At 27.3% G+C, this 21,719-nt stretch overlaps 1 protein-coding gene across 2 annotated transcripts; it reads left to right on the top strand.

The window, feature by feature from the left end:
- Nucleotides 1–513: 513 nt before the first annotated feature.
- On the top strand, nucleotides 514–21,266 carry LPCAT (lysophosphatidylcholine acyltransferase). 2 transcript variants are annotated; one of them, XM_065508725.1, is made up of 11 exons: nucleotides 514–890; nucleotides 7,967–9,159; nucleotides 15,287–15,432; nucleotides 15,499–15,716; nucleotides 18,104–18,371; nucleotides 18,441–18,578; nucleotides 18,646–18,771; nucleotides 18,833–18,983; nucleotides 19,056–19,157; nucleotides 19,914–20,049; nucleotides 20,131–21,266. In XM_065508725.1, the coding sequence occupies exons 2-11, from the start codon at nucleotides 8,938–8,940 to the stop codon at nucleotides 20,220–20,222; spliced, it is 1,599 nt and encodes a 532-aa protein (XP_065364797.1). In that variant the 5' UTR covers nucleotides 514–890; nucleotides 7,967–8,937; the 3' UTR covers nucleotides 20,223–21,266. The 2 variants fall into 2 exon arrangements, with proteins under 2 accessions (XP_065364797.1, XP_065364798.1); XM_065508726.1 differs by having other exon boundaries at nucleotides 525–647.
- The last annotated feature ends 453 nt before the right edge of the window (nucleotides 21,267–21,719 follow it).

The following is a 21,719-nucleotide window of genomic DNA, read 5'->3' as shown; positions in this document are numbered from 1 at the left end:
TTAGAAGATAAAGTACCAATTTTCCACAATTAATCCCCCGTCAAGTTTGAAATTAAAGTAATTTCCTGATTATAGGTAAACTATTATAGAAAAGTCAAAAAGTACGTTTTTGAAAAACGAAAAAGTACTCCTTGGTTTGGTTTAGTTTTTTTGGTATCATAATACCATATTCTTTATATATCTTTAAGTTATTATTGGCATTGGAATCAGTAAATCCTTTGTACTTGAATCGTGGATGTAGGTAATCAGTCGGTTAATTTGCTCATCTTTTAAACCTCTATAACAACTAAATGAAGAGTATGAGCAAAAAATCGAAAACTAATCCATCCAGCCATTTGTAATGCTGCAATTTTCCAAATTTTTAGAGGTTCTAAACTTTTCGGCTGTGTGGCCTTTTGTACTATAAAATACAACCCTGAAAGTATTGAGTATTACCAAGTTGATATTGAGTACTCAAAAAAACAGTCGGTATCCAAATACTCAATACTTTTACACCACTAAAATGAATGAAAGAACTTTAGCGGCAACAATAAAAAATATAGTAAATTCCGGGAGTGAAATTTGATATAGATTTTTTGTAATAAAAACTTTGAAATAATTTGGGATTAATTAGTCATTTAATGAAAAGTAAAGTGAAAAATCATAAGGTGAATTACAACAAATAAAATTATAGATTTTAGTGAACGACACGGCATCAAAATTTAATTGCATGCATGCGGGTTAAATTAGTTAAATTAGTTAAATATTGAAAATGTTAAATAAAAACTTAAATAACATAATAAAATTCAAAAGAAACTGAATAAAATATAAAGTTTTCTTTTATGAAAAGTGTGAATCCTAGACTATTTTAATTCAGAATATATAAAATTATAAAAAATCAAATTAAAATGGTATGTAACATTGTATGTAATTACGATGAAGATTACTCATACACACCCCATGTTTTTTGTTTTTTTTTTTTATTTTTTCTTCCATAATTATATATTTTTGTTTTGTAATTGTAGAATAACAAAAAAAAAAAAAACAATGCATTACGGTTCTAAAAGAGAAAAAAGTGTAAAAAAAACAAACAGTTTGGTTCATTGTTGTTTTGAGGATAGAGACAACAAAATCGCCTGATGTTTTTATACCCTACATCACCATAGTAGTGGGGAGGGTATTATATGTTTGTGCAGATGTTTGTAACGCAATAATATATAACACCAACTTTAAAGTATACCGATAGACTTAAAATCACTTTCTGAGTCGATTGAACGATGTCCGTCAGTCCGTCTGGCTGCCCATGTAAACCTTGTGCGCAGAGTACAGGTCGCAATTTTGAAGATATTTCGATCTAATTTGGTACAAGCCTATTGAAACTGGCAGAAATCGGTCTGTTATTTCACCTAGCCCCCATACAATTGTCCCCCCGAAATTGGACTTTATCGATCATAAATGTTTAATTTATAAATTATCTCCACAAATTTCGCTCCAAATAAGTTTTATATATACGGAATTCATGTCACCAAATTTTATTATGATCGGTCCATAATTAGTCATAGCTCCCATATAAGACCCGCTTCCGAAAATCCCTTTAACGTGCATAAATCTCCTAAAAATGTTGGTATACACATAAAATTCAACATAAATAACTTTAATATAGACATGAATCACACGACCTAATTTCATGGTGATCGGTCCATAATTGATCATAGTTCCCATATAAGGCCCATTTCGAAAATCACTCACGAATATAATTTATTGATATTTTAAAAGAAAAATGTTTTTGTGCTCATTTACTTAGTGTAGGGTAATATATGGTCGGACTTGACAGAACACACTTTCTTACTTGTTTTCTTATTGCAATACATATGTATGCATGTACGCAAACAACAATAACAAACATATGAAAATATATATGGGGCATTTCATGTCAAGTGAACCAACTTTTGAAATCGATGTCTTCCGATCGGGATGAAATTTTCACCAAGGTTAGCTCTATTGGATAGTAACTCAGACACAATTTTTCAACAACATCGGTCGAGAACTCTCTGAGTTATAGGGGGTAAAATTTTGACAATTTGGTCAAACAGGGGTTTTTTCTTATCCATGTAACTTATTACCTATTGTTCTTAGCAAAATGTGTCCCAAATAGTATAGATAGCTATTTCTTCGATCTTTCGAAAAAAAATATTTAAAAAAAAAAATAAAAAATTTTTAATATTTTTTTCCGAAATCAAAAACTTTTTTGACATTTTTTTAAAATTTTTTCTCTTTTTTTTTTTTTTTTTCTTAAAATAAAGTTTAGATATTTTCCTTGAACACCTACTTGGTCGCTTAGTGGGATGCGAGTGGGATATCTATCAAAATAAATATTTTGTAACTCATAACATAAAATTTTTGACTTTTTTTGCAAAATCATAAACTTTGTTGACTTTTTTTTTTTTTCAAAATGGACCCTTTTTTAATCTTTTTTTTAGGTCAAACAAAAGCTTAGATATTATCCTTGAAGACCCTTTTGGTCGCTTAGTGGGATGCGAGTGGGATATCTATCAAAATAAATATTTTTTAACTCAAGACTTACAATTTTTGACTTTTTTTTTTGCAAACACGATTTTTTTTCCAAATGGGCCCTTTTTTTAATTTTTTTTGTAGTCAAAAGAAAGCTTAGGTCCATTCCTTTAAGATATTTTTTGTCCCTTAGTGGGATGCGAGTGGGATATCTATCAAAATAAATATTTTGTAACGCAAGACATAAAATTTTTTAATTTTTTTTTGCAAAATCAAAATTTTTTTCCAATATGGGCCCTTTTTTAATTTTTTTTTGCTCAAAAGAAAGCCTAGGTCCATTCCTTTAAGATATTTTTAGTCCCTTAGTGGGATGCGAGTGGGATATCTATCAAAATAAATGTTTTAACACAAAAATTGTATGTCTTGAGTTACAAAACATTTATTTTGATATATATCCCACTCGCATCCCACTAAGCGATCAAAACCATCTTAAAGGAATAGGCCTAAGCTTTCTTTATAGCAAAAAAAAAAAAATTACAAAAAGGGCCCATTTTAAAAAAAAGTCAAAAAAGTTTTTGATTTTGCCAAAAAATCAAAAATTGTATATCTTGAGTTACAAAATATTTATTTTGATAGATATTCCACTCGTATCCCACTAAGGGACCTAAAATATCTTAAAGGAATGGACCTAAGCTTTCTTTTGACTAAAAAAAAATTTTTAAAAAAGGGCCCATTTTGAAAAAAAAATCGAATTTGCAAAAAAAAAGTCAATAATTGAATGTCTTGAGTTACAACATTTTTATTTTAATAGATATCCTACTCACATCTTCCTAAGTGACAAAATAGGTCTTAAAGGAAAAGACCTAAGCTTTCTTTTGACTAAAAAAAAAATTTAAAAAAAAAGTCCCATATTGGAAAAAAATTTCGATTTTGCAAAAAAAAAATTAAAAAATTGTTACAAAATATTTATTTTGATAGATATCCCACTCGCATCCCACTAAGGGACTAAAAATATCTTAAAGGAATGGACCTAGGCTTTCTTTTGAGCAAAAAAAAAAATTAAAAAAGGGCCCATATTGGAAAAAAATTTTGATTTTGCAAAAAAAATTAAAAAATTGTATGTCTTGCGTTACAAAATATTTATTTTGATAGATATCCCACTCGCATCCCACTAAGGGACTAAAAATATCTTAAAGGAACGGACCTAAGCTTTCTTTTGACTACAAAAAAAATTTTAAAAAAAGGGCCCATTTGGAAAAAAAATCGTATTTGCAAAAAAAAAGTCAAAAATTGTAAGTCTTGAGTTAAAAAATATTTATTTTGATAGATATCCCACTCGCATCCCACTAAGCGACCAAAAGGGTCTTCAAGGATAATATCTAAGCTTTTGTTTGACCTAAAAAAAAAGATTAAAAAAGGGTCCATTTTGAAAAAAAAAAGTCAACAAAGTTTTTGATTTTGCAAAAAAAGTCAAAAATTTTATGTTTTGAGTTACAAAATATTTATTTTGATAGATATCCCACTCGCATCCCACTAAGCGACCAAGTAGGTGTTCAAGGAAAATATCTAAACTTTATTTTAAGAAAAAAAAAAAAAAAAAAAAAAAAAGAGAAAAAATTTTAAAAAAATGTCAAAAAAGTTTTTGATTTCGGAAAAAAAATATTAAAAATTTTTTATTTTTTTTTTTAAATATTTTTTTTCGAAAGATCGAAGAAATAGCTATCTATACTATTTGGGACACATTTTGCTAAGAACAATAGGTAATAAGTTACATGGATAAGAAAAAACCCCTGTTTGACCAAATTGTCAAAATTTTACCCCCTATAACTCAGAGAGTTCTCGACCGATGTTGTTGAAAAATTGTGTCTGAGTTACTATCCAATAGAGCTAACCTTGGTGCAAATTTCATCCCGATCGGAAGACATCGATTTCAAAAGTTGGTTCACTTAACATGAAATGCCCCATATGTATCTGCCGATGTACATAAATATGTATGCAAGTAATTCATTTTATTGAATATCATAATTTCTATGGACATAAATCCTTTATTTTTAAAGTTAGAATTTGATTGATCTGACTGATCAAATTCCATTATTTTTATCTTTGGTCTGAGTGCTGTCTATTATTTTTTATTACTTTTTTTATTTCGTATAAGTAAGCTTAAAAACTGATCTTGTTCTACATTTACTTTTGTAATACATTGTATCAGCCAGTAACATTTTGTTTTAAATGGTTTTACATTTTGGGTGATAATTGGTGCAATTTACTCGTAGTTTCGTTCGCACATTTTTTGTTATCAAAGTTATTTGTCTAAATAAAACATGTCATGCTATTAGGAACAAAGTACATTTTAGATAAAAGTGTTAAATAATTATAATGCCCAAGTATTTACAAACCTTTTTGTTAATAGTTATTATCAACACAAACTTTTTGTGTTATGCAAAATTTCAAAATATTGAAAAATTCTCGTTTTTTCAAGCTTTATTTGGAAATCGATCATAATTAAATTAGCCGGCATTCGTGCGATCAAATGTTTATGTAAAACCCGGCATGGCTTTATAATTTAACGCTACCCATTAATATAATTTTACAAGTTAAATCCACATTAATTGTAAAACAACTAAAAAAAATATTTCTACCAACTGTTTAGTATTTTCTCCCTCAGTGCAAAAAACAAAAAACTAAGTATAAAAAAAATGTTTTGTATAATTTTTAATTTACAAGGTAAATTTTTTCGAAAAAGTTTAATAACTTCTGCAAATATAAACCGATTTTAACAAATAATGTTTCATTTTTATCTATATAAAATTGTCTTTAAAACAATGAACAAAAAAAATTGAAATAACAACTATTGTTGAATTTAAAAAATTACGAAAAAAATAAATAAAAAAATGCTAAACTTTTTATAAAAACATGAAATATTCAGACATTTGTGAAAGATTAATTCGATGCCTCTCCATAAGTGTTTAAAATTTTGAAATCGGTCTAAAAATATGTGAGTTAGAGGTACTATTATTTTTATACAAAAACTCAAAAAAAAAAAATAATCAAAAATGTATTTTTAAGAGTTCATAACTTTTTTTTAATGATTAAGAATTCATATGATAGCTTAAAGTCCCACCACTTCAACAAAAATCTTACAAAAATCCTCATCCATTCAAATGATACGAAAATTACCAAAATTTTCCACTGTGCAATGGTGACCTCTATGTCTGTGAGACCGGGTGTGTTAAAAAAATCGAATAAAATTTTTCTCCGTTATTGTTTTAAAAAAATTTTTTGAATTTAATAATGAAGTAAATGAGCTTAAATTTATTAAATATCTTTGTGTTATTGTCAAACAGTGTGTGAGAATATAGATATTCATCATTGTGGTCTCACGATCTAATAAAGTCCTAAAACAATAAACTTTCTATTATCTAATAACCATATTCTTTTTTCGATATATGTCTTCAAAGCAGCTTAATCATAATAATTATCCTCTTTCCTTATAATTATTTATTCCAATGTTTTTTTTTTTTTTTTTGTAAAACAGAATAAAAAACTTTCAAGGATTTATTTAACCCTCTAACCGGCCAATTTTATTTTGAGGTAAAAGAATATACCAGGTTATTGTTTGAATAAAAAGAAAATACGTGAGAATAAAAAAAAACAAAAGACAAGTGCATGTTCATATTTATCACAATAAGTAAATTGTTTGTCTCTTTACACATATTTACCGTTATAACGGGAGAAATATGCAAATAAAGCAGCATTACATATATTTAACATACCCCGTCTAAAGCAGCCTTGCCGGTTAGAGGGTTAAGATTAAGTTTAAAAAATTGAACAATTAGTTATACAAATATACACAATAACTTACATAAATACATTTTTCCAAATACGAGTATATCCCTAACATTCAATTATGTCGAGATAAATTTCATGAATTTTAATATGTTTTTAATCGAGCATATTTTAGAAAATTCTTTGGAAAATGGAGATATCTTTGGACTAAGAAGACTTTTTTATACCAAACAAATATGTAAGAGAGCTCTATTCGGCTGTGCCGAATCTTATATATCCTTCAAATTAAAAATTTTAAGTATTTTTAGGTAATAAAATTTTCGAATTGTTTTTTTGTTCTTTTTTTAAATTTAAAATTTTTTTTATTTTTTTTTTCAATTTTATTTTAATATTTAGCGAAAAAAACGTGTGGTGAAAAAAAAATTCGGTTTAAATTTTCTTTCCGATTTTGACCCGTTGTAGGTCCAACTTATTATGGTCTTATATACGTCGTTACAAAGGTCTTTGAAATATCTATCATTAGGTATTCATATTGTCTATATTAATGACTTAGTAATCCAGATATAGGTCAAAAATCGAGGTTGGCCTGGTTTTTTCCTTATATCTCAGCCATTTGTGGACCGATTTTCTCGGTTTTAAATAGCAACCGAGCCGGAAGAATTCCGGAGATATTGATGTATGAATCGTGTATGTAAATTATTTAGGGGCTTCGGAAAGTTAATCAACAGACAGACAGACATACAGACGGACATGGCTTAGGATTCAGAATACATATACTATATACTTTATGTGGTCGAAAAATTGTATTGTGGAAATTACAAACGAAATGACAAATTTATATATACCCTTCTCACGAAGGTGAAGGTATTTATGGGTATTTTTTGTTTCGTCCCTATGGATCATTATGTAATTCGAAACGAAACACTTTCGAAATACAATGTATAAGCTTAAAAAGAAGTTACATAATAACCCCCCAGAGTGAAGATAGGTTTCGAAAAATTCAAATTAAATTCGAACTAGATTAGATTGAATTTCGAAAAACGGATAAAAACGTGTTCCTGAATTTATATTTTAAATACATATGTATGTAATTCTAAGCCAAAATGAAAAAAAAAAAACTTAAAAAATGATTGCCAAAAATTCAAATATTTTGGAACTTGCAAATAACTTTCACAGGATAACAATATTTCATATGTTTACGAACTATATGAAAAAAATTCATAAAGACTTTAAAAAGGTTTACCAAATACTGACGCCAGGACAAACATATTTGGAAATATTCTACACAAACAAACTAAACTTTCATCTTAGTTAGGAAAATCGGCATTTTGTTCATCTATCCAAAATTGTTGTTAAAATAGAATGGTAAACAACTTTAAAATCTGAGCCCAGTTCAATTTATACATAAATATTTTGTTCTTTCACATTTGTATGTATCTAGAATATCTATTTTAAATATAATTATTTTATTTAGAAATTACTAATGACTTTAAAATACATAAACATTTTTTTCCAATGAAATTATTGTACGAATAAAGGTTATTTAAAAACGATGTGATTTTGCAAAATATTGTCTAAACAAATAAAAGTTTATGCGTTCTAAATAAAATATTCTAAATATTTATTTTTATACAAAAAAGTGTTTATTCAATGTATAATTTTCTCTTTTCCACTCTCTTTTCAATTACAGAACAATTGAGTAAATAAATGATATAGTTTTGCTAATATTGACTGAAAACCGAAATCTGCCGTCAACAAAAGAAAACGAAAAGTTAACACACAAAAACCAACGTCATCAATAAATAATCTATTGAATCAAACAACCTTCACACGGAAGAAAGCGGCAACTGAAGAAAGCAACTGCTGATAGAACCACGAGAATGTAAAAAAAAATATATTCGAGCAGAGACAACCACAAAACATTTCTTCAAATATTAATAGTGAGAAGAAACAATGACCGCATACAATTGCAAAGAAACTCTCTTGGTTATTGTAGAGTCTCTAGAGAAAACATGTTTAGTAGTAGACTGACGATCACCTAGTAGATGTGCAAAATTTTCTTTGGATAAAGTCAATTGGTTTACAAACTAAACATTTAACTAAACCACCGGACATAAAATTTGAAATCTATTCGTTTAGTAATCACACAACCACGGAACTTTAAAAGTGCTCTGTCTTATTGAACGCGGTGCTTTTAATTGTTTTGTTTTAATTTGCGAAATAAATTTAAAACAAATAGATACCAAATGTGTCATCAACAACTTGGTTATCAGCAAATTGTGAAAGAAAACTAAAAAATACTAAATTAAATATAATAAAAAAGAATAGAAAATATATTAACATACGCCGTACAATATCATAATATACTGTATATCAGTGCCAAAAGACGACCGTAAACAATCTAAGAAAAGAAAGAGTTAATTATAAAAAAACGTGTACGCGGGCCGCCATACGATTCCAGACGAAAGTCATAAAACAAAGTTTGCGTTGTTGGCAAGCAAATAAAGTGAAGAATAAAATAAATATTCTATTCAAAATACATTGTATATGTACAAATTAAAGTAAATTCAGATGCTTGAATAATAACAGTTCTTAGAAAAATATCTTACTTGCCTTTTAAGTGAAAATCACAAGATTTGTTAAAGAAATAAATTTGTTTAAATGACTACCTCGACTATAAAACGTCGACGTTCGCCGTCTTCAAAAACGCCACCATCCGAGACAACCACCAACGGCGATAGCATGTCTTCATCAGTTAGTACTGTTATATCAAAAACTGATTCCCAAGAATCGGACAATGTCAATTGGGATGCTGTTGGTAGCACTTATATAAATCCGTTTATACATCGTGTTAATATTGATAGTAATGTAGAATTAGCTAAGGTGAGTTTTATATTTACATTATATTTAATAAAATTTGGAAATTTTTGTTATTTTTTAAATGTTTTAAACAATTTTAAGGCATAATTTTGAAAATATTGTATGAACCAATGAAAATTTTTATATCAAATTCGCCAAAATTTTAAAATTGTACTTTGACCGTTTTATTTTTTTTTTTTGTTTATTTAAATGTATGTATACAAATTTCTAAAATAAATTTCAATCTTCTAAGTTAATCTAATCAGCAACCCAGTGAATGTTTTGTGAATGAATTTGTCTTTCATTTTAATGAGTGCTATCTATAATCGTCTGTGCTGAATTGGAAGCTTTCAAAATTTGGTTTTTCTTAAGAAGGTTTGACAAAAAACGTGTGCTGAGGAGGTAAAAAGGCTATCAAAAGTGACTCCCAAGATTTTCACCCAAGGTTCACGGTCGGAATTTGTACGCCGTCGACCATGATGCCTATGTTATGTTTTACCTCCCTTGTCCAGGTGGTGAATAAGAGTGCTGCCGATGGCTTCGTGTGTCCGAGACTGGAAGATTATGTAGTTGGCGGACAATACTTCTTTTCGCCTTGTATCTCTTGTGGTGCTCAATAAATTGTAGGCAAAAAGCATAGCTCTGCTGTCGTTGAAAGTTCTTCCGGAAAAAACTTCAGATCGGGAAGAAAATAGGTTTAAAAAATTTAAATAGAATTCGAACTAAATTGAATTTCGAAAAACGTGAAAAAAGTTTAGCTGAATATTATGTTTAAAATAATTATATGTAGATATTTAAAAATACTTAAAATTTTTGCAACAAATTACAAAACATTGAATATTTTTGGACTTGCACGAGAATTCAGATACTCCTTTCAAGCGCCTTTCACGTGATAGTTCAAAAATTAGAGAAAATATGAAGAAATCATAAAAACCTTAAAAAAAGGAGCTTTTCATCCTTTGATCCAGCTAACAAAAACCTTAGTTTAGAAGAAACATTTTGACGGAAGGTATTTAAGAATGAATTAAACTTTTATTTTAGTTGTGAAGATCCACAACTTTTTTTTGCGCCCCACCCTATTATACAAGTACTGTATATAATTTGCCTCTTTTTAAACTTTCTAGTCGGTTTAGATTTATTTTGTTTGTTTTTTGTATTATCGTTTTTCTTTTTAAATTTATTTGTTTAAAATTTTGCATGTTTGAATCGAGTATTTTTGAAAAATGTTAATTTGCTTAAATACAACAAACAAAATCATGCACTTGACATTCATTTGTTTAAGTTGAACGATTTTTATGTTTTAATTTATTTTTTGATTAGTCAAATTAGTTTCTGATTAATTGCAGTCTCATTAATTCATTTATTTAGCATATTCAAAGAAGGAATGTTTTATGTATTTTAAAATCATGAATTTGAACTAAAACATACCTAATGTTCAATATTAAAATAAAATACATTTATTAGACGTGCACAAATCCAAGGGTACACATTTGTAGTTAAACAAATATATTTTAGGGTTAAGCGTTAGGCGATTAATTTTTGCCCATTAACTTTGAGAATAATTGAAAAAATTAAAATTTATAAATGTGAAAAATTTAAACAAAAATCAAATAAATATCATAATATAGTTTATTAACCGTAGAAAAAATATACATAGAGCGGAAACTAGAAAAAAAACTCAAATAAAAAAATTACGCAAAAAATTAGTTCGTTTTACTAATCCATTCTCATCCCTTAGGTTTTTGACAACTGAGTTAGGTGTTTGACAAGAGAGTTTCAGATATATTCTGAACTTTATGGCAATGTCAGAATTATAACAAATGTTGTCAAGTTTTCTGTTTTGTTACGTCACTTTCAGATATGTAGTTAAAACGTAACTGTAACAGAAAGTAAATAATTTCTTTATAAATAAACATATGTATGTATATATAATTGCTATAATTACTCTTATTCATGAGTAGCCCCATAAAAAACATGCAAATGAAACTGAATCACAGTATGAGAATATCATTAATGATTATTTGTTTCTTTAATTTTTCTGTGTATTTTTTTTATATTTTAAACAAATCAATATTCATGTGTGTCTGTCTACAATTTACTCAGTTAATATTTTAAAAATTTTCTCTTTTATCCATTTTAACATTATGTATTTATTATACATGCATACATTTGTTTCTGTTTGTTTATTTTAAACCTCTGCTGTATGTTATAAACCAAATAAATATAACCTTAAAGCATTTAAAAAAATCAATTTGTTTCTCATTATTATTTTTATTTTTTTTTTGTTGTTTTTATAAAAAAGAATACAAAATTTCAATGTCAATGCTAAAGCTAAAATCGCTTTAAAATTTACATGGCCATTATATGGATTCTTCAACTGTAGAGTAGAGTAGTGGGTCTTTTAAAAAAGAAAACGAAGTAAGATAAAAAAACAAGTATTTAAACTGGCAGTGCATTCTTGACAATGACTGTGACACACATTTAAATTAATATTTTGTTTATTGTATTCATTGTGTTTTTTTGTTTAATGTAAAATCATAAAATTATTTAGTGGCTTTTATTAACCACTAAGGGCTCGTTTATGTAAATGATGAATTAATAAAAATAAAAAATTGCTTAATATTCAATTAAAATTATCTTTATGAGGTTTACAGTTTCAGTTTATGTAGGCATAGAGAAATACATATAGAGCGGAAACTAGAAAAAACTCAAACAAACAAATTACTCAAAAAAGTTACACATTCTAGTGTTGTTTTTGTTTTCACATGGTTTTTTTCCTAATACATTCTCACCACTTAGTTTTTTTACAATTGAGTTAGGTCTTTGAGTAGAGAGTTTCCGATCTTTGTATGTAGTTTTGTATTTGGTGAGCTGCTTCAAAATATAAATTTGTCTTTTTTAAGATTTTTATGATTTTTTGCATATTTCTCGCAAAGGATTCATATGGAATAGAATAACATAGGAAAAATAATACAGTATACTTACTCTCTCATAAGCAGACACCTAAGGGACTGACAAATTTGTCCGCTTATGAGAGTAGTAAATAATCCCAAAGAATTTTTTGGGACTGAAAAAAGTGTCCGTGTATGGGACGTGTCCGCTTTAGAGAGGTGTCCGCAAAGAAAAAGTACACTGTATTACATATTGTTACGTTTTCAACTTTTAAAAATGGTGGTTTATTTCCTTTAAATAAACCGGATAATTTTGATTGCAAATAAAAGTAGTTTAGTAGTTTAAAATTGTAACAACTCTTTGTTTATTAAAATTTACACAACAACAGTTTAAATATTCACAGTCACCCTTATCGTGGTTGACGTAAACGTCATACGCCTACGACAGTTTCGTACTAGATTAAAGAAACAGTTTGCATTTTATATTTAATCTAGTACGAAACAGTAAGGCGTAAGACGTTTACGCCAACCACGATAAGGGTGAATGTGTTTTTATAATTCACAATAATACACACACTTAAACTACACTTTATAATGTACAAGAATGCAGTTGATGTTAACTCTAACAGCGCCTATGATAAACTAACATGGAACATGATAGTTCTACAATGATCCTCTCAAAGCTTTTATACAATGTTGTATGTTCCACAGCTATGTTAATAAAAGTTATGTTAACTGCACAATTAGAAGTCTCCAGAAATAGAAATGTTGAGAAACATGATGCAACTTGAAACCAGCCGTTAGAAACCGTTATATTTGAATTCGAATACAATTTTTTTTTTTTTTATTTTTTTTTTATTTCTTTATTCATTATTTAACCGAGCCCTAATGGCCCATATATGGTTAAAAGATAATATAATACAATGTGCAAAAATATGAAATTCATTACTATAATTTAATTACTTATAAGTAAGTATAATATATTTATAAGTATGTATATACATTTTTGTTTTATAATATTACTTTTTTACATATACATATGTACATATTTTAGTAATTCTCATTTAATAAGGAACAATATTAAAGTTGTTGTGTAGTAAAATGATCAATAAATATATTTTTTTAAAGTAAAAGAAAAAGTTTTTAAATGTGCAGGAAGAGTATTCCAAGTTCTAGAAATACGGATTTGGAAGGAATGTTCAAATACCGACAGACAAATCCTGGGTATAATGATTGTGGGAGAGCGGGTAGATCTTGAAAAAGCAAACATATCATATAAATTAGGTGGTGTTTTAGTTGATATTATTTTATAAAATAAATAAAGTAATCTAAAACGAACATACATAGAAAATGAAAATCCAAAAAACAATTTAACATGTGATGAAATGTGATCATGTACTCTCAAGCCATATATGTATCTAATTATCCTATTCACAATTCTGCGTACATTCCCAAAGTTAGTTCTATTAGCAGCCGAATAAATATCAATACCATAATTCAATAGTGACAAAAGAAATGCATTAGCAATAATAATCTTTACTCTTATGGGAAAATTGTATTTTAAACTGTATAATTTCCTTAATACGAAATTTACTTTAGAATTTAATAAATTTATATGTTTATTAAAGGAAAATTTATTATCCAAAATAATACCTAAGCAACGCATATTTTCTACAATCTCAATTTGAATATTGTCAATTGTAATATTCAAGCGTGTTGTCTCCTTGATACCAAAGCACATTAACTTAGTTTTATCTATGTTAATCCGCAAGAAATTATTTCTCATCCATGAAACAACACAATTTTAGAATTTATACGTGCATTTAAAATATCAATAGATTGTCTATCAGCAAAAAACACCATATGAATATCATCAGCATATAAATATATATCTGTAACAGGCAAATTTATAGAACGAATGAAATCATCCATATAGATCATAAATAACAGGGGACCCAAAATTGATCCTTGTGGGACCCCACTTTTGCAAGGCAAAATCATAGAATTCTTGTTATCACAAGAAACATATTGGCTTCGATCACAGAGATAAGATTGTATTAAATTACATGTCTCCTTTCTAAAATAAAAATTTGTGTATAATTTATTAATTAAATTGTTATGATTAATAGTGTCAAATGCTTTGGATAAATCCAGGGCAATAAGAACACTAACTGCATGATTATTGAGATTACACCTTATTCTGTCCGTTAGAGAAAGTAGAAGAGTCGTGGTGCTGAAACCTTTACGATAGCCTGAATGACAAACACTAAGTAATTTATTTTCATTTATGTAATCATTTATCTGTTTAGCAACAAGTTGTTCAAATACTTTAGAAAGGCAGGAAAGTATGCTAATAGGCCGAAAAGCATCATTTCCCACTGATTTTCTAACCGGCACAACCCTAGCAATTTTCCATAGTGAAGGAAATTTTGCTGTCATTACGATGGTATTGAAAATATGTAAAATATGCTTCTCAATGGATGGATACAATATTTTTAAAAATCGTATAGGTAATTCATCAACTCCTAAAGAATTTGACTTAATATTGAAAAACGCTTCCTGTAGATCAGTTTCATTAATTTCATTTCAATTTCGTAACAATATTTTTTTTTTTAATTTTTATTTAAAGTAATTAGTTTAAATTAATATGTTATAAACCTCATATAAATTCACCGAAATGTCTTTCATCGATTTTCGAAACTAAATCTAGTTCGAATTTTATTTGATTTTTTTGCATACATATTTTCTTTCCCATTTCATGTTAGCTATATATTCATTCCATTCCACCGTTACTACCACAGGGTATAACGAGAAGGCTTTAGTTATGACTAACATACTTGGCAAATCAATAAAGAGCAAGTGAAATTAAACATTTTTTAGTAGGAAACTAAGGTTGAAGTTAACTTTATATTTTCGAATAAGAAGAAATGAAATTTAAATGTTTTTAATAGAAATATCAAAAATAAGTTTTTTGGTGGATATTATATTGAAGATATTATGATTTCGAATTTTGATTTAAAACTATATAAAATTTCTGGGAAACTTAGTAAGAAAAAATTAATTACAGAAAAACCCAATTAATTAATGAAATAAAAAAAAAGAAAATGCTCATACCATCGCATTTAAATCAGTTAAATGTCATACAATTGTTATTATATTTAAAGTTTATCTAATCTCCAAATCAATTTTATTGCTTACCATAGCAAAATTTTTTTATAAATATAGATTTATTTAACACACTCTTCTCTCTCTCTTTTTAGATTTATGTACTTACAGTTTTATTAGTGCCCATACGTGTTGTAGGCGTTGTACTCTCATTACTTTCCGCTTGGATGTTTGCCTGCATCGGTTTATATGGCACAACAGTCGAGGAAATAAACAAACGACCTATAACTGGTTGGCGCAAGTAGGTCTACTAAAGATTTCTATTAATCTTTTTATTATATTTAACAATATTTTTTTTTAATTTTAGAAATATTCAATATTTAGTGGCTGGTGCCATGCGTATGTTATATTCGGCTGGCTCATTCCAATATATAACGTACAAAGGAGAAAGAGCTTCGGCCAAGGAGGCTCCTATTTTGGTTGTGGCACCACATTCGTCATATGTTGATTCAATAATTGTAGCAGCAACTGGACCACCGGCCATTGTGGCTAAAAGAGAAACCTCCGAAATACCATTGTTGGGAAGTAAGTAAAGTAGTTATACCATTTTTAAACTTTTGTGAAGGATATATAAGATTTGTTACAGCCCAATAAAGAACAATAACTTTTGTAACGCCCAGAAATATTAGTCTAACACCCACCTCAAAGTATACCGATCGACTCAGAATCACTTTCGATTTATCGATAAATATCCGTCTGGCTGTCCATACAAACCTTATGCGCAAAGTACAGGTCGAAATTTTGAAGATATTTCGATCAAATTTGGCCCAGGGACGAAGATTATAGAAACCGATTGAAATCAGTCTATTATTTAACCTAGGCTTCATACCAATGTCCTCCAGAAATATGTATGTCTTATTTTTTATATAAAAGGAAATCACACTTACGCTTTTTAAATCTTGTAAATTCTTTCATTTATTTGAAGGTATTGGCATGAAAGGGTTTTGGTTCAATATGACTTCAACGTAATGTATCAAAATTTGACTCATATTATCAGTGTAGGATACTTAGGGCCATTACTACAACTTGCCTGAAAGGGTTTCGGTTCAATATGACTTCAACGTAATGTATCAAAATGTTACTCATATTATCAGTGTAGGATACTTAGGGCCATTACTACAACTTGCCTTTAAGTTCGTAATAGTAAAAGTTAACTTTAAGTAATAGAAAAAGGTACCCTTAAAGTTAACTTTTACTATTACGAACTTAAAGGCAAGTTGTAATAATGGCTCTTAATTGTTTTTCTTTAGGTAAAGATTATATTTCAAAATAAAATAATGTTTTTATTATAAAAAACTATTCAATCTATTTATAAAAATATGATCACTTCTTCGCCACCATTAATATTTAAGGCTTTGTCCAGAATAATGCGCATTTAGCCATTATTCTAACTTTAGGGGGACGTCTGTCTATTACAAATTGTTTTTCAATAAATTGTAAACAATATAATTGATTTGAATTTTGATTAGAATCCAACTACAATTTGACCTCAGTCTGTATTGGTCATTAATAATAACAAATTACACTGACAAAAAATATATTTTGGCTGAAGTGTGAAATAAATATTAACATTAACAGTATCATTAATATTTTTGATTATTGCCAAACTTTATCTCATATTTATTGTACCCTTTACCATAAGTGGTAAAGTGGTATAAGTTTGTAATTACCGCATAAAGTTGATGTATATTTTAGATCACTATAGGTAACGGAGTTTATATAGCAATGTCAGTCTGTCTGTTGAAATCAACTTTCCCAAGCCCAATAACTTACAAACATGTGTGACATCAATATATCGGGTATAGTCCAGGTTCGGTTGCAATTTAAAATCGGGAAAACCACTGAGATATTAGCAAAAAAAAAATACCCCGATTTTATTTTTATCTATCAGGCCTGTTCTGAAATCCACGTGATTTCAAATCACACGTTTGATTTGTGTCTGTTCTGTAAATCACTCATTTTAGAATTTATCGGTGTGATTTCGAAATCACAAGAACACATGGTCCAAAAAAATATTGTTGCCATCTAAGCTTTAATATTTTTAAATTTACACAAAAACTAGTAAATTTTTGACTGTTATCAATAAACTTAAAAAAATAAATAAATTTAGATTTTAAATAGTTAGTTATATAAATTAATTATATTTTTCGAAATAGAAAATCACAAAAATGAACTAAATTTTTACAGAAGAAGATAACTCTTTAAAAATTTGTAATTTTTATGTTTTTTTTAATAAAATATGTAATTTTACTACATAAATGATTAAAGAGCACATCGAATTATTCATTTAAACAATTTATTACAAATTTCTCAGCAAAGTGTTTACAAAAATAAGAAAGTAATTTCAAATCGACAGCCACTTACTTAGCTGAACGTTTTAAAATCACAAAATTATGTGCACAGAACACAATTTTTATGGTTTCAAACCACTTCTATATTTTTTATCTATATCTCGATTACTAAGTCATGCAGATAGACAATATGTATATAAAATGAAAGGCATTTCAAAGACCTTAACAACGAAGTATATAACGCCATAGAACTTTGGACCGGGAATGGGTCAAAATCGGAAAATAATTTTTAAACCCGATTTTTTTTAAATAAAAAAAATTTCATTCAACTACATTTTTTTAGTTTTCAATTGTTTTCAAACTTTATCTTAAAATATACTTTGATGAAGGGTATATTAGATTCGACACAGACGAATTTAGAATTCTTTGTCGATTTTTACTTTTATTGAGGTTAGTGGTAGTTTACGATCTTTATCGCCATTATCATTATAAATTGTTTTATTTTTGCCTTGGTCAACCGCCAGTCGATAATGCAATAAACTTTCTTTGAATGTTTTATTTTTAATAAAAAGAAACAAGCCAATATTAACATGCCGCAATTTATTATATTTTTTTTTTTAGAAATTATCAATTACGCCCAACCCATTTATGTACAAAGAGAAGATCCAAATTCTCGACAAAATACCATAAAAGAAATTGTCAATCGTGCCAGATCGGATGAAGATTGGCCACAAGTGGTCATATTTGCCGAGGGAACATGTACAAATCGCAAAGCTCTTATAAAATTTAAGGGCGGTGCCTTCTATCCTGGTGTACCAGTACAACCCGTTTTATTGAGATATCCCAATAAATATGATACATTTACCTGGACTTGGGATGGACCAGGAGTGTAAGTTTGTTTATTCGAAAAATTATGGTTTAAAAAATAATTTTATTTACTTTATTTGAAAACATATAGATTTCATCTATTGTGGCTGACAATGGCTTCATTTTTTAACCGCTGTGAAATCGAATATTTGCCTGTATATGTACCCTCTGAGGAAGAAAAAGCCGATCCAAATTTATATGCCAGAAATGTGAGAGAAGTAATGGCCAAGTAAGTTTTTGTTTGTTTTACAGAAAAATAAAGTGATTATTAACTTAATTTAATTTTTATTATAAAGATCTTTAGGTGTACCCACCTCAGAATATTCCTTTGAAGATGTTATTATGATGAGCAGAGGTCGTGACTTAAAAATACCCATTTCGGGTGATATTGTTGAAATTGAAAGAACCCTTCATATTTTAGGGTATGTTTTTTGTATACTATTTTAAAAAACAATATGTTAATCAAGGTTTTATAATTTTCAGACTTTTAACTTCAGATCATGTCATCGAATTGACAAATAAATTTAAGAGCATACCAAATAATGATAAATTAGATGTTATTACATTCTCAGAATTATTAAATGTTAATTTAAAAAATCCTAATCTACATCATCTATTCAGCATTTTGGATTATGTAAGTGTTTTATTCATTTTGTGTTTTAGTATGTATTTTTGAGTTTAATACATATTTTAAATTTCTTTTCAGCGCCATGTGGGCACGGTTAGTTTAAAGAATTTCATTTTGTGCTGCCTGTTTTGCAAATATAGCAGTGTAGAGACTATTGAATTTTTGAAGTTTGTTAAGAATGTAAGTATTACTTAAATTGTATTAGATAAAGTTCGAAGTTATGTTCGTAACAATTTTAAAGCAAAAAATCTTTATATTTTTTAAGGCCAATTTCTTTCATTTTTCAATTTCGAACTTAAAGTATTTTTAATGCAGTTTTAGAATATAAGATTTTTTAACGTATGTTCGGAAATTCGAACTTAAGTTCGATAATTGTTTAAAGTTACCCAAATTATCTTTGTCACTTCCAAATTCCAATATCGAAAAAAGTTTAAAAAAAAAATTCAAAATGTTAAAGAATTTGAAAGTATGTATTTTCAATTTAGTTTCAGAATATAAGCTTGAAAATTCGAACTTAAGCTCGAAATTTTTTAAAGCTTCCAAAATAATCTCTACTAATCATTCTTAAAAAAATATTTTTAAATTTAAAAATTTTCGAACTGGAAAATTTCGGAAAAAATTTCAACATTTTCATGAATTTTCAAAGTAATTTTAGTGAATAAGATTTTAAAAAAATTTTTGAAAATTTAAATTAGACTAATAATGTTCGAACATTTTTTTAAAATTGACGTAACAATCTATAAAAATATTTTTAGTTTGATTTTCCCACATTTTCCAATTTTTAACCAAAATTTTTTAAAAAGTAAAAAGTAAATTTTCGAACTTATAAATTTAAATAAATTTAAATTTAATACATACGGCCACAAACTATATAGTAAAATTCCAAGATTAACTACATTAAAACGTCTAATATAAACTTATTTTCTTCTTCTTTAGCTTTACGCCGAATCGGAGAGCATTACACGCAAAGAATTTGCAAAAATGTTAAGACATTCGGGTAAATTGACACCAAAACAAATTGAGACACTATTTGTAAAAATCGATCATACAAATAGTGGCTATATTACATTCGGTAAGTAATTTATCAATAAATGTTACAAGAAGAACTTAAATTAACAACTGATTTTTTTAATTATTTTGTATAATTTTACAGATGATTTCGACAGATATTGCCGTGACAAATCTCAGTATACATTCTTGTACAAAAAACATGACTACATACGAAGAAAAATTGAGAAATCATAAATAACTACACCAACAACCAACCACCCTCAATATTTAATTTATTTTGAAATTTAGATTTTATGCCAGATTTCACTCGCGAATAACATACATCAATAAGGAAGTAATCTTATGAACTTATTTTAGTTAATTTAAAACAAAAATTTTGTTCTAAGTTTAGAATACATATTTTGATTTTTTTTACATACATTATTATTACATTTAAATTATCTCTATAAGCTTGAATTTAAGTTCTTGTAAATGTTCTTAAATTACAAACAAAGAAAAAATATATGAAAGAATGAAGTTTGGTTTGCACTTTAAAAGTGGTTGTGCAACAACATTTACACCCAAGCCAGCGCACTTAGTAATTTATAGAAATGTGATTTCACTATGTAATGTAGCAAATTAATTAAAAATTTAAGTCAATTTATAATCTCCTCCTTTAGTTCAAGTTTTTCAATTTGTATGTATTGTAAAGAGCATAAAAGGTAAAAGCCAATTTGTAATAAAAAAAAAATAATTGCGTAGTTTTAAATTCAAGGTAAATTGCATTAAAATTTGTTGTTCAAAATGAAATATTTATTTACTTGTTATTGAAATTTTTCTTTAAAATTTATTAATATGTTCTTAACAATCAATATAAATGTAATTTAACTTTTTTGTTGTAATAATATTCGTTCCTAATTGTACTTGGAATATAGACATTTAAATCAATTCATTTAAATATCATTTCATTGTACTTAAAGCAGCTATTAACATTTACATAAATATATACATATTTTTTAACTCCAAATAAAATATGTATATTGAAATATTATTTAAACTAAATACTCTTTTCATTACTTTACAGAAATATATGTATATGCTTAACTCCAAAAACAAAATATGTACATTGAAATATCATTTAAACTACATAATATTTCCTTCCTAGTTAAACAATAAATATTAATATTTTTTTTTTTATTTTTTGTCTACATTTATTTGAAAGTAATGATGAAATATTATTATAATATTTAAGATGAAGAAGCCTAAAATTATAAAATAAAATATATATTAAAATTAAAAGTTAGTTTTATTCCTAAAAAAGTCCAGTTTTTTTTACCAAAAAGACCAACAAAAACTGGCAAAATAATTTTTTGTCTGTTTAAAAGCGCTATTTTAAATTTTTTGAAAACTACCAGGTACCCAGAATTCAGCAGCAGGGTGTTTTTAACTTTATGTTTTATTTGAGTCACCCTATTTTTTAAATAAATAACCAAAGATCCTCACATACTTTAGGGCTTATATGATAAAAGTAAATTATCGCACTGCCCTAAAGTATGCCTTAATTTATGAAAAATAAAAACAACGAAATAAAATAAGCAACAGATTTATTTAAATAAATAATGATTTATTTAACAATTAATTGTAAAAAGAATTTGTACAATAAAAGTAGCTTTAGATGTAAGTAATTACAGTCACAAAAATTAAATACTACAATTAACTTACTTTATAGAAACCCTCTTAAAGAATGATTTT

This window comes from Calliphora vicina, chromosome 4 (assembly GCF_958450345.1).
Source record: "Calliphora vicina chromosome 4, idCalVici1.1, whole genome shotgun sequence".
NCBI lineage: Eukaryota > Metazoa > Arthropoda > Insecta > Diptera > Calliphoridae > Calliphora > Calliphora vicina.
The sequence above is the reverse complement of the archived record's forward strand: the minus strand, read 5'-3'. Positions and strand labels throughout refer to the sequence as shown.

Excerpts from the sequence above, each read along its gene's own strand:
- LPCAT (XM_065508725.1), top strand. The coding sequence starts at position 8,938 with ATGACTACCTCGACTATAAAACGTCGACGTTCGCCGTCTTCAAAAACG. Across the intron at positions 15,433-15,498 it reads CCTATAACTGGTTGGCGCAA|AAATATTCAATATTTAGTGG; the intron begins GTAGGTCTACTA and ends TTTTAATTTTAG. Across the intron at positions 18,579-18,645 it reads GTGAGAGAAGTAATGGCCAA|ATCTTTAGGTGTACCCACCT; the intron begins GTAAGTTTTTGT and ends TTTATTATAAAG.